We start from the raw sequence: 13,023 nt of genomic DNA, 5'->3' as shown, positions 1-13,023 counted from the left end.
GAAAAAATTGGAGAGAGAGAGAGAAAGAGAGAGAAACAACTAAAGAGGAGCTCAATTCTTAGCTTGAGACTTCTCGAGAAGTATTTACCAGAGAAGAGAATCCTTATTGAGACTAAGATTCTATCACTTGGGACGTCAGGCTGGCTCAAAAAGGTTTTTCCCACTACAAGAAACTCATTTCCCATCTTAAACAAGTAAATTGGGAGCCAATCCTTGAAGCCTTTTAAGCATTTTTGGGCCTAGCTGCCACACCAATTATTCCTTTTTTTTAAAGGGATAGTCAAAACAAACTATAGTATTTAATGGGAAGTGTTATAAGGCTTAAATTGAATAGACTTGAAAGTTAAAAGGACTGAAATTAATTAGGGTTAAGCTTAAATGATAAGTTTTGCATTTTTGTCAATAAAAACACAATTTTATAAAATATTTAAAAATGAAAACCAAAAAATTAAAAAAAAAAAATTGTAGACCAATAAAAAAGATATATATATATATTAGAAACGTAGAAGAAAAAAAGAAGTGAGAAGATCGGAATCAAGTGTTGTGTCGGAGCAGGAAAGGAAACCCTCTTCCTGTCTTTCTCTTAAATGACATGTAAGTCATTGTAATCTTCCATTTATTGGTTTCTAATTCTGTTTAATTTCATGTATAATATTGAACTCGGATCTTTTTTCAATCCTATGTATTGCAATTTGAGTTTCTGGGTTTGATGTTGCACTTAGATTTGCAAGGCCAGAATAATTATTTATATATTTTTTTTCAAGGTATATTTGGTGTGAATTATGACATGGGTATTAAGAATTTACCCTACTGATTGGTGGGTGTTGTAGAATTTTAGTTTTTGATTGGATATTGGGTTTGGAAAGCATGAAAAGTCAAGTTTGGAGATGGAGTTTGGGTTTGATATACATTGTTGCTGTTGCCTCTATCTGGATAGCTGCTAGTTTCGTAGTTCAGTCTGTTGTAGATGCGGGTGTTTCACCGTTTCTTATCACCTACATTTGCAATTCATTGTTTGTGGTTTACATTCCCTTAGTTGAAATCGGGCGTTTTTTGGAGGATACTTATGGAGGTTTATGGTTTTGGAAAAACAAAAAGAGTAGCGTTTCTCAAGACTTGGGAGACTCAGATCAGGTTGTTCTTCTTGGGGAGAGTGATTTAGGTGCAAAAGGCAATGCTTCGACTTCATCTGTGCTTGTGGAAGAAGGGCGAGTCAGCCAGCATATAGAAGGTATTAGTCATGAAGCAAAATTTGGATCACATGAGCTTCAAGGGATTTTACCAGATCAGGATAAAGCCATTGGCAATGTTAATAAACAAGTTGATGCCAAAGGGCGTTGGACTCGCACTAGAGTGGCAAAAGTTAGCTTACTCATATGCCCATTTTGGTTTTTGGCACAACTCACATTTAATCTCTCATTGAAATATACTACAGTCACGGTAAGCATTTTGCAATTTGTATTGCACATTTCACATCAGATTTGTGCAGATGTTTCCCCATTCTGGTCTAATTGATTACTCTCTTCTTGTTGCATGCAGTCAAATACCATCTTAAGCAGTGCATCCAGCCTTTTTACATTTTTGGTCTCTCTAGCATTCTTGTCTGAGAAGTTTACTTGGTTGAAGCTCATTAGCGTTCTTCTTTGTATGGTTGGAACAATAATTGTCAGCTTAGGGGACTCTCAAACTGGTTTAACTGTGGCTTCAAACCCCCTTCTTGGAGACATTCTTGCGCTTGCCTCAGCGGCATTATATGCTGTGTATATTACACTTATTCGCAAGAAGCTACTTGATGATGATGGAAAGAGTGGACAAGCCAGTATGGCACAGTTCCTTGGATTTCTAGGGCTTTTCAACCTCCTCATTTTCCTTCCTGTTGCCCTGATACTCAATTTCACAAAGCTAGAACCTTTTAATCTGCTTACCTGGGAGCAATTTGGTCTAATTATTGGTAAAGGTTTGTATCTAAGTTTTCATTTTTATTATTATTTTTTATTTTTTAGTAGGTGATATCTTTGTGTGTCTACGCGTGTGTGGGTGCGTGTGGATGTTATTATTACTATTATTCTTGTCTTTCAGTTACTTTCTTTAAATGAGTTGTCTTGAACAAGAGGTTGATACCTTTGTGTGTGTATGTGTGTGTGTACAACAAAACATTTTTATCAACCATATCTTGGGCTCCTTGTTACATATCATTTATAAGACAAAGTCTAGCTACAACTCCACTTAATATCTTTTTATTGGATGAGAAATTTGGCAAATCCATCATTGAATTATATTTTCTTCTTATATTTTCCATGCTTGAAAATTTTCCAAAAGATCAAAGATCCATCGTTATGTCATCAATCAAATGCTTAAATTTCAAGTTTTTGCGGTCTAAAATTATGCATAAAAATAAGTTTATGGATTGAATAGTAAATAACATTTTATTGGCACAAAATTTGACAAGTATGTTAAAAACAAAAGAACATGCAATTCAACAGTTAGATTTTCAAAATCTGTAATCATATTAATTTTTTTGTGGGAGTTGTATCCAAATTTTGTCCATGTTTATTTGCACATAATTACACGTGAACACGGGACATCTCTCTGCTGCTATCATGTTATTTTACCATTAGTTTAATCTCCAGTTGCTTTCCTTATACTTTGTGGTGTATATTACATTTGGAAAATGATGAGGTGACAGGAGAATTTTATACATTATTGGGGATGTGAATGTTTTGGACTTCTGAAGTATATAATTTTTCAAAGTTGCAGTGAGTTCATTGCTTCAAGCATCCATTTAGGGAACCACATTTCTCTTGATCTTTATGGATTTTCTGTTGAATACTAGAAGCGTGATAGGCCTAGAGGTATATTAGTATAGGATATTTCCCTTGGCAAAGCTATGTAACTCGCCAAAAAAAAAAAATCCTGTACCAAACAGATGTTGCAAGGTCTTGAAATCTATCCTTCAATATGATCTTATATCTTACCTTTGTGAAGCAAAATTGCAACCAGTACCTGTTTTCTTTTGTATAAAGTCAGCTTGATACCACTATTGCTGTAAACAGGGAAACTAAAAGCTGACTTTATACAAAAGAAAACAATTCTCTACTATTCATGCTGCATTAAGCCAAGATGATGGATAGTTACTACAACCTGGCTCTTGCCATCCTCTATTATTCTTGTTTTTTGAATCCTAAAGCTTATGGTCCGTTTGGATTGAGGGGGACAGAAGGGAAGTAGAATAAAGTAGAGTGGAATTGGCCCAAAATTAGCCTATTTTTAGCCAACTCTACTCTACTCCCCTCCAGTCCCCCACCCTCCCCCCTCAATCCAAACTGGCCTTTAGGTTGTTTTCTTGGGCTTATATACTTGGGTTTTTCTATATACTTCTAGTTTTTCTAGGATGGATTGGCAGAGTAAGCTTGTCTCTTCTCTTTCCTAAGTTGCTGTAGGGTATCAATTTTTAAAGCTACTCCCAAGACCTGATGTTAAAGCACCCATCATTTCATGTTTATCACTTTTAGTTTTGCTGTAGTTTAGACGTGATGTATGATCATGATATATGAGTATCATATATAAGGGAGGTAGTTTTATTAATGAGCCATAATATCTTAATGGTTAAATGACAGAACTTCATGGTAAGAAGCATCTCCAGTGTAATGCGCTTTATTGTCTGTTAGCCATAATGCTTTGCTAGATATAAAATTAAATAGTAAAAATAAATGCATTTGGGGAACCTAAATCTTGTACTAATGAGTAGAAACTGCGATATTAAACCGTAATGGCATTCTTATCTCTTTTTCTCTTTTTTAAGAAACGCATTCTTATCTCTTAAGAAGTGGTATGGTGTAGGCATGATGTGAGATTGGGAGGCCACATTGTATTTGTCATTTTGAGTCCACTTGTACTGATCACTTGTACTAGGAAAATAATTTCCATTGTATGGAGAGCTAAAGAACAGAGGCCTTTTTTGCCAATGGCCTTAGAGCTAAATGGCACTTTGACTCTCACAAGAAAGAGGTTTTGGAAAAGGTTCCTCTGTCTTGCAGAATTGTAGAATATGTGATTAATGATTTTCTTTTTTCTTTAACTAATATTAGCTGCACAAAGTTTTCAGTAGCATATTCAATGTATACTGAAAATGTATATTTTTTACTTCATTTATAGGTTTGTTAGATAATGTGCTGAGTGATTATTTATGGGCCAAGGCCATTCTCTTGACAACCACAACAGTAGCAACAGCTGGTCTTACAATTCAGGTCCCATTAGCAGCTATGGTCGATTCAGTAATGGGCAATGCCCCTCATCTCATGGATTACCTTGGAGCTCTGGCCGTCTTGATTGGATTTGCTGGCATCAACATTCCTTCAGATGCTTTTAGCAGATCAAAAGAAGCCAGTGTTGAGTTAGAAAACGACACTCTCATTCCATCCAGTGATCAAGGTCAGGTGTCATCAATCAGTCAATCTGCAGCCACCATTTCATAGCACGTCGTTGCTGCTTCTCTTTGGTTTTTACACTGGTGTAGATTACATTGAAGGTAATCTTGTAAGTGCTTATACAATATATTGTACCATTTAACACAAGTCTATACTAACATTTTTAAGGGTGAAAATATAGAATAATGAGCAGTAGTATCAGGTGAAAATTTATATCACTCCATTTTATTTGTCATGTTATTCTTATTAGAGGTAATCGCTAGTGTTGATCGCTCTCATCTAGTCTAAAAATCTGAGCCCTAGGATTTTGGCATAAAAATGTACGTATCTGTGCCTGTTGTAAACAATTATGTCAAATTATATGTTATATACTATTTACTTCATAAACTTATTTTTTATGCATAATTTCAAGCTACAAAAATTTGAAATTTTAACATTTTATCAATAACATAATTATTGATCTTTGATCTTCTAGAAATTTGATATAAGAAGAAAATTTAATCCTATAGTGGATTTGTCAAAATTTATATCAAATAAAAAAATATATATTAAGTGGAGTTGTAGTCATTGACTACAACTAAGTTTGTAGCCAAACTTTGCCCATAAGTTTATATGCACAAGTATGCATACAAGTTGAACATGTCCTCAAACTACAAGTTGAATATTTTGTGTGTTATTGGGTAATTACCGGACGACAAACAAGGTTTTTCTCCAAATTAGTTTCGAGAAAAACCTTCTAAACTTATCCTTTATCTTTTTATTAAATGTGAATTTTGAAAATTTTATCATTAGATTACATTTTTTTTTTTTATGTTCTTAATATGAATGTCAACTTTCGTTCAAATTGGATTTTATTTACTATTCGATCAATAAACTTATTTTTGTACATTATTTTTTACCACAAAAACAAATTTAAACATTAGCTATTTGATATTTAATCTTTTTTAAATTTTGTAGACATGAAGAATATAATAAGAATGTACATCCAATGAAAAGATTAAAAAAAAAAAAATGCGAGTTTGGAAGGTTTAAAATTTTTCTGGCTGTTAACTATCTTCTTTCTTTTATATTTATTTAACTTTTTTTTCTTTTTGTTAGAAATGATTTGGTTGTGAATCTTGACTTTCAAATATGATTATTTGACTTACCCATGTGCTTGACTAAGATTCTTTGAAGGTTAGATCAATGTTTCATCAAATTACACAATGGATAGTTTCCTTGTAAAAAGGAAATGTACATGTTTGTTTACTTTCACAGGAAATTAAACAAAACAAGCTAATTATTGACCTCATCAGCTAGAATTGCTAACCTCACTAAAAGTAACCAGTTCTCATCTTATTGCTCTCATATTTTCTTCTTCAAAATAAGACAGTTTTATGAGTCTTCTCTCACAAAATATGAAATACGTACATAGTGGAAGTGAGTGATCTCATAAAACCATCTCATCAGACAATTTTTCCTTCATCTAACAATAGGACTTACTTAGTTTTCCCATAAACCTTAGCAAAAGCAAAAATTCTCCATGCCTACTGCTTGCTCCTCATTCACCTCTTTTCTTTTCTTTATACAACGCGACTATTGGATGTGTGGTTGGGTTTGAGGCTGATGGTCGTTGGTTGGGTGGGCCAATGGTCATGGGTTAGACGAAATGGCTAACGACTCGCTGTCCATGTTGTTGAGTTCAATGCTGGGTAACGTGACTGATAGCTAGAGTGATGGGCTTTGCTATCAGTGGACAACCCTGTGTTATTCATTATTTTCACTGAGATACAAGTTGAAGATAACATGGAGTAAACCGGAAGAACCAAATTGATTGAAAGTTAAAAATAATAAAAACCAAATTAATTGTTATCAAAATGTAAGGACCAGTGATTCCAAAATGGTATTTTTACCTTGGTTGAATTGAGGATTAATTAGATTGGATTTCTCCAATGCTTGACCTGTGTTTGTTTGGGTTTGAGACAAAACAGTGACAATGATTTTGGGATATTAACTATATTGTTTTGATTATTAAAAAAAATTATGTTGATTTTTTTTATTTGAACTTTTGATAATTCTACTATCTATCATTATACCAATACATCTATCAGTTTTGGTGTAAGCAAAATTAAATCCTAAATCTTTTATTCAATTATCAAAAACTTTACCAATTGAATTAAATCTAAACCACAACTATATTGGTTTGGTTGTGCCTGCCACCGCAATTAAACATAGAAAAATGGGAAAAGGGAATTCTAATATGCCCAAAACAATGTAATTTTGTTCGTATGAAAATTACATTATTTTAAGCTTTTAAGTGACATTTAATGGAATCAAAACACCATATAACGTCAGAATCCATAATTAAATTTATTTTAAAGAGCAAATCAATATGGTCCATCATTGAGGGGTTCAATCTACAATTTTAATAATAAAAAATCAATATCCCCTCAAGCTTACTAGTGTCGTATGCCAGTGCCCAGTGGGTCAGTAAAAGCAAGCTTTAATTAAAGCCCCACAGTTACATTATAAATCATCAATCCAGATAATGGGTCTACCTAAAAAACCCACACTCGACAAATAACAGCTAAAAGTTGCAACCACCCTGAAAAGAACCACCCTGAAAAGAATCACCTCTCATTATTCTAAACTTTTTAACTCTGTGGCATTGCAGAACTTGTATTCCCATATCTCTGCATAACTCTTCTTGTTGCAAGAGCTGCAGCCTCACTTGCACGCAATGACCCAGTAGCCATGATTGCAGCAAATTCATTGCTGATCTCCTCCTGCACCTTGCTCCGAGCATTCCCGAGAGGGTCTCCTACAACCCCATTGACTACTGATTTCTGTTGTTCTCCTGCAGGATTGACAGCAGCTGGGACTGCATTTTTCGTTGTCTTTGGATCCTCAGACTTGCTTGGTGCTTCAGATTTTGCAGTGGTCACGGGTTGCAAAGGCTGGGCCATTGCAGGTCTAAATTGTGGAACTTGAGGGACAGCACCAACTTTCAATGTTGTCTCCAGATTTTGTATCATGGGCACTGCAACACAAATTTCGGATAATGGAGCACATCACACAACAGAGAGTCCCAATTACTGACCAATTATACAATAACTTATAGTCCTCAAATTTTGGAAATGCAATACATATCTCTTTATCTGCAAACTTAGATTTTGAGATCCACTCATGTTCCACAATATCATTCCCTAAATTCTCAATGCCTATTATACACACAGCAAACCAATCAAGCTAAATAATGAAGTTAGGGACACAACAAAAATTCACTAATATTGGATGCTGATTGAGATGGACCCATGTGTGAGGTGGTAGGCTATTTTGGGAATGTTGTAAAATTGTAGTGAATTTTTGTTATGCATTTAGAAGGACTCAAAGCTAAAACTCCATCCACCCTACATGCAAAAGAGGAAGGCAGATGGACATTTTTTTTAATATTCAAAATCTCTTTTATGGAATTTAGAAGTTATCCACCCAGAAAGAAACAAAACCACTATATGGTTGATTAGATTTAGAGCTTTTGCAATAAAGAGTTTTAACTGAAAAACTCCTTAACATTAGTGTTTGATAATAAAGCGCTTTAAAGATACTTGTTTGGTAACCAAATTGATAAAGAGGTTTTAAAGTGAGAAATGACAAAAGAAGACATTGTACAATTTATAATTGTTTGGCATAATTTATTTTATAAGTTCTTATTTTCATATTTAAAATCCAAATAATTCAATTAATAGCCAATTTTTATTATATTATAATAATTACTTTTATATTTTAGCATGTCCTTGGCATTTCATGCGATTTACTTATTATTTCTCCTCTTTTTCCTTTTTCTTCCCTGTTCTGTTCTTTTCTTTTTCTCCTTTTTTCTTTTCTGTGAAATACTATCATTTTGTCTACTTTCTTTCTTACCTTTTTTTGCTTTTGTTTCTTCTTCTCTACTTTTGTTCTCCACTACCCAGCCCCCCTCACTTCTTCATGGACCACACATGATGCAGGAGGCAATGGGAAGACAGATTTGTTATATTTTATATTTGATTTTATGTATCAACAGCAATTTTGTAATTCGCAATATTCTGGAATGGGCTGTACTAACAATCCGTTAGATCTTCTTTTGGGTTTTATTTAAGTTTGGTTATTTAGTTGGGCTTAGTAGTAAAAGCCTAAGGAGTCTAAGTCCAAGTCTTGTTAGGGTTTTAAGAAATCCGTTCAACTAATAATAGGTATTAGACTAATATTTAAAAGGGTTGTAACGCTTTCTATTGAGAGGATTAATATTTTTAGAATTTAAAGAGCTATGATGCTTTCTTTATGGTTTGTGCGGTGCAGCTTAGGAAGTCTAGGTGCGATGCCTACAATTTATCTTTCCTTTTTTTTTTTAATTTTAGCATTCATGGTTACTGTTCGCAACACTGTTCACAGCAACACAAATCTTGATTTTCACTTTGTTTGATCCCCAAACCCTACTAATCCCTTTCCCCTTTGGAAACCCTATAATCTCTTTCATTTTCTAGCCTATTCCCCACCAAAACCCAACTCTAATTCCTCAAAACTGAAGCTACACCAGATCTCCAAGAGCTCTAAATCAGGTTTTGTTTGTTCCCCCTTGCCCTACGACAACACACCACTTGCTACCAGATTCATCATAAACTATCCCAACCAAAACCCTTTTCATTTCCAAACCTACTGAAAATCTCAATTTCCCACCTTAGATTAGGATCCAATTCTAATGGAGCAAAAAAATAATCATTAGAAATTGGGATTCCAAAATTCTCTACCAAATAAAGATAAAATTATGGAGCCCTCCCTATCAAAAGCCCTCCCTATCAAAACCCTGAAGTCCCCATCACCAGTGGCTTATTTCGCATCGATATCACGCACTGACACAATGAATAGGTCCCACAAGTTCAAGACCAATGGGTAATTGCTACCCAAGGGCTCATCTCCTTCTACCCAGATAGTAAGAGCAGTGAACACAACAGTTGAGAAAGAAAACTCACCAACAGGGGGGCTTGACATAGTGATGGGCTCGAGAGATAAGAGATCCTTTTTTGTTTCAGATTTAGGAAAGAGGGAGTATCAGGGTGTCTTAATGTAAAATCAGCCAGCATTTTTGTCTCACTTAAATCTCCTAAAAGCTGAAACAATGCCTAAAAAGAGCTTGAGCATGAAGTTCAGATTTTGGATTTTTTTTTTAATCAGATTTTGGCCTTTAAACAAGAGCAGATTTTTGGCTTTTGTGGAGCACATAAAGCACTTTAAGAAAATTACCAGACCCCCTCCCCCCAAATTCCTTCCTAAAGAGCTTTATTCGGGTGCCTGACCCTCTACAAGACACCCTCAATGACAAGGGAATAGTCAGATCCCACTGCCTAAGTTACTTGGGACTAGTGAAAACCATAACAGATTTCTTTTCAAAAAATTAATTAATGAAGATAAGAACAATGAAGAAAACAAAAAAAACAGAATTAATGTGGTTTCAACATCTCACAGAAAAAGATATTAACAAATGAGGTAGATAACAACTTACGTATAAGAGCGCCCATTGGACTACTCATAACTTCATTAGGAAGCTGCAGAATGTAGTCTGGAATGGTTGTACCCACCAAAAACTGAGCAACCTCGTTGCTGAAGTTGTTGCAATTGTGTGTGAGCAAGCTATATGTTTCAGCTGTATACCGAGGGCTAATTTCCTGCAGATACATTTCAAAGACATCCTTTGGGACATGCGTGACTCCCAAATCTACCACCCGAATAGGAGTACCATATGGTGTCGATCCAGCAGGAGCATGTTGAATGCCTCCTCCAAAGTAATATTCATTACCAAAAACAACGACTCCTGTGTGCCTGTTGTGCAAAGAATAAATGAAAATCATTCTTCCATACGACCGTAGTAAATCATGCCCTCCCAAGAAAACATTCATGGAAAAATAAATCAATATGCACACACTGAAAAGCAAATTAATATGATCGCACATTTTTCCTTGTAAGCAAAAACAATCAATTTCTAAAGACTAAAACAATATGACTTCGACAAAAAAAGGAAATGTTTCAAGACCTAGTTAACACCCATCAGCTTGTCTGCATAACAATCACATGCTACATAAGAGTTTACAAACCAACAGAAAACATATCTCAAGCTTATCAACGAGATGACATATAAATACTACGACAAAAAATCAATATGCACACACTGGAAAAGCAAATCTTTTTTTTTTCTCTTTTTTTTTTTGAATAGGTACACTGAGAAGCAAATCATCCAAAATACAAATGAAACGCAAACATCAATTACACATACTTTGCATATACAAAATCATAAACCCAACTAAAACTCAAGTTGCAACAAACTAGGCTCCCAAAAAAAGGTCACATGTAAAAGAGAATGCTCAAGTAATCCCAATGAAACGCTTGGCACACATTGTATGTGAATAAAACATAATACATAACAACACGAGGTACACCCTTAAAATTCAAATTCAGGCATGCAGCACCATCAATGAGAAGCAAACAAAATCAACATCACAATAAAAAATAAAAAAAATTCTTCGCAAAGATGCAAACTTCATCACGCTTGGTTATATTCCATTTTTCCAAGCAACAATTTGTAACCCACACTCATGCTCCAATAATTCATCAATTTCATACATGGTAAGTGTTTTATAGACGTTAATTGTGAAAGAAGAAAAAGAAAATGACATACTCCAACAGTTTTATCAAGCAAAGGAAAGGGGAAGTCAATTGACTGTTGTTAAATAATGTTATGGTTATCAGTTAGGGGTAAAATAGTAATATAATTACATACTCCTTTATATATAAATAATATTTTATGTGTTAGGGTTAAGTAAACAAGCCCTAAACGCTTTGAATCCAGTCAACAAATAGTAAACTCTTCATGTGTAATTGGAAATTCAGGTTGATTGCTGCTAGCGCATGTAGAGACCAGCCAAAATTTTAGATTTAAGATAAAGTGGTAAAAACCCAATCATTCAATGAAAGATATACACTCCTCAACTGAATAAGATTTGCACTTGATTCTAATCATTTAGTTCAAAAATGTATGTCATTCATCCAAATCTGATGATTACATTAATGAGCTCTAACTCAAATGACACTTGCTATAAGTGAAGAATGAGGTAACAGATTCAAAACCCACTGGGTGGGTGTGTAAATTAATCAACAAAAAATTATCCTACTATTGCATCCTTGGCTTAGTGTGCATTTAGATGAGCATATTTTCATTATCTTATTTTGGTTATTTTATTCAACTCCACCTTTGTCTTAGTGTCATATATTTTGTTCGTAACTAGACCAAGCTCAAAAAGAGGAGAAGGGTTAAGTTAGGTTAACGATCATCATAAAATTTAGTGACTTTATTGTGAATGGATCCGCTATAGATACACATTGGTGTCCCCTAATAGGAAGTGGTAGGAACGCGCTACATTAGAGATTAAAGTTTTTATTTTATTTTATGTTGTTGCTAAAATTAGAGATTAAAGTAGAATGACCGAAAAGAAGACATGTATGAATGTGATCATCCTAGATCCCAAAAAAATAAAAAATAAAAATTGGGACTAAGTGTTTGTTTAGCAAAAATTAAAAAGCCAGTTTATTTTACTATTCAATTTATTTTTGTTACTATGCATGGGCCACTACACTTTTTAATACTATTTATGGGTCAATTTCAACTAACTTAAAAAAAAATATATATTAATTTCAACAAAAATAAGTAGATCCAAACAGACCCTAAGATTTGGTTGTATATTGCTTATTGTGTAAAGGTAAAAGCTAAATAGGCTTCCATATAATGATGATATGAAATAAGGTGTAGCAAACTTACCATATACCCTCAATAGGCTTCCCCAAAAAAGACGTTGAAAGCTGCCTGGCTAGTCCTTGACTTAGGTCGTACACATTCAAATTAACCTTATGACCCTCCTGCATCAATCAATCAATCAATTAATAATCACTTTCACAAACAACTGACTTTGCCAAACAGGAAAATAGCATACCTCGGCCATCCCCAGAATCCAATAATATATGTGTGTGTATATATATATGTCAAATCAAATAATGAATGAAGTTGACCGACCTACACAAATACAATTGAATAACAATAATTAGGGCGGGCGGGCTATCTCAATTTTTGCGGAGAAGTGGTGCCTCCGTTAGTTTTTGAATTTGCAGGCTGCAAGCATAATCTTACAGATCCACCAAAATTTTTAATTTTATTTGTAATTTTAGAGACGAGAGAAATATATATATATCATCAAATTTCAGATATAAATTAACTTACATTGACGAAATAAAGAACTAAAAATACACAAAATCAATACAAATTTAACAAAGAAAAAAAAACAATTGAATCGAGAGAGAGAGAGAGTAATGTACCTGAGCTGAGAGAGAGAGAGAGAGAGAGAGAGAGAAAGAGAGAGAGAGGGAAAAAGAGGAGGAAATAAAGAGCGATAGGAGATGAGAGAGTTGGCGTGAAAACAATTTGCTATAAGGTAGGTAGGGAGCGGTGGTGGGAGGGGGTCCCTATTTATAGCGATATGGAAAGGGAAAGGGAAAGGGGAAGGGAAGGCGCTGGCTCCAGATTCTCTTCCCCGCT

At 34.4% G+C, this 13,023-nt stretch overlaps 2 protein-coding genes across 4 annotated transcripts; one reads left to right on the top strand and one right to left on the bottom strand.

Moving 5' to 3' along the window:
- The first annotated feature begins 496 nt into the window (after window positions 1-496).
- On the top strand, window positions 497-4,645 carry LOC142621308 (putative vacuolar membrane protein YML018C). Of its 2 annotated transcripts, none has more exons than XM_075794625.1 (4): window positions 497-594; window positions 765-1,440; window positions 1,540-1,957; window positions 4,156-4,645. In XM_075794625.1, exons 2-4 carry the CDS (start codon window positions 868-870, stop codon window positions 4,473-4,475), a joined length of 1,311 nt encoding a protein of 436 aa, XP_075650740.1. In that variant the 5' UTR covers window positions 497-594; window positions 765-867; the 3' UTR covers window positions 4,476-4,645. The 2 variants fall into 2 exon arrangements, with proteins under 2 accessions (XP_075650740.1, XP_075650741.1); XM_075794626.1 differs by having other exon boundaries at window positions 525-594; window positions 831-1,440.
- Window positions 4,646-6,752: 2,107 nt separating this feature from the next.
- LOC142619522 (uncharacterized) lies at window positions 6,753-13,023 on the bottom strand. 2 transcript variants are annotated; one of them, XM_075792647.1, is made up of 5 exons: window positions 12,804-13,023; window positions 12,425-12,504; window positions 12,253-12,350; window positions 9,946-10,262; window positions 6,753-7,446 (listed from the first exon to the last, which is right to left on the bottom strand). In XM_075792647.1, exons 2-5 carry the CDS (start codon window positions 12,431-12,433, stop codon window positions 7,061-7,063), a joined length of 810 nt encoding a protein of 269 aa, XP_075648762.1. In that variant the 5' UTR covers window positions 12,434-12,504; window positions 12,804-13,023; the 3' UTR covers window positions 6,753-7,060. The 2 variants fall into 2 exon arrangements, with proteins under 2 accessions (XP_075648762.1, XP_075648763.1); XM_075792648.1 differs by lacking the exon at window positions 12,425-12,504 and having other exon boundaries at window positions 12,804-12,944.

Source organism: Castanea sativa, chromosome 12, assembly GCF_040712315.1.
Source record: "Castanea sativa cultivar Marrone di Chiusa Pesio chromosome 12, ASM4071231v1".
NCBI classification, from domain to species: Eukaryota; Viridiplantae; Streptophyta; class Magnoliopsida; order Fagales; family Fagaceae; genus Castanea; species Castanea sativa.
The sequence above is the reverse complement of the archived record's forward strand: the minus strand, read 5'-3'. Positions and strand labels throughout refer to the sequence as shown.

Coding starts and splice junctions, on each gene's coding strand:
- LOC142621308 (XM_075794625.1), top strand. CDS start 868: ATGAAAAGTCAAGTTTGGAGATGGAGTTTGGGTTTGATATACATTGTT. Junction 1,441..1,539: donor TGAAATATACTACAGTCACG/GTAAGCATTTTG, acceptor TGTTGCATGCAG/TCAAATACCATCTTAAGCAG. Junction 1,958..4,155: donor TGGTCTAATTATTGGTAAAG/GTTTGTATCTAA, acceptor CTTCATTTATAG/GTTTGTTAGATAATGTGCTG.
- LOC142619522 (XM_075792647.1), bottom strand. Junction 10,263..12,252: donor AAGCCTATTGAGGGTATATG/GTAAGTTTGCTA, acceptor TTTGCACAACAG/GCACACAGGAGTCGTTGTTT. Junction 7,447..9,945: donor TCCAATGGGCGCTCTTATAC/GTAAGTTGTTAT, acceptor TTTGTGTTGCAG/TGCCCATGATACAAAATCTG.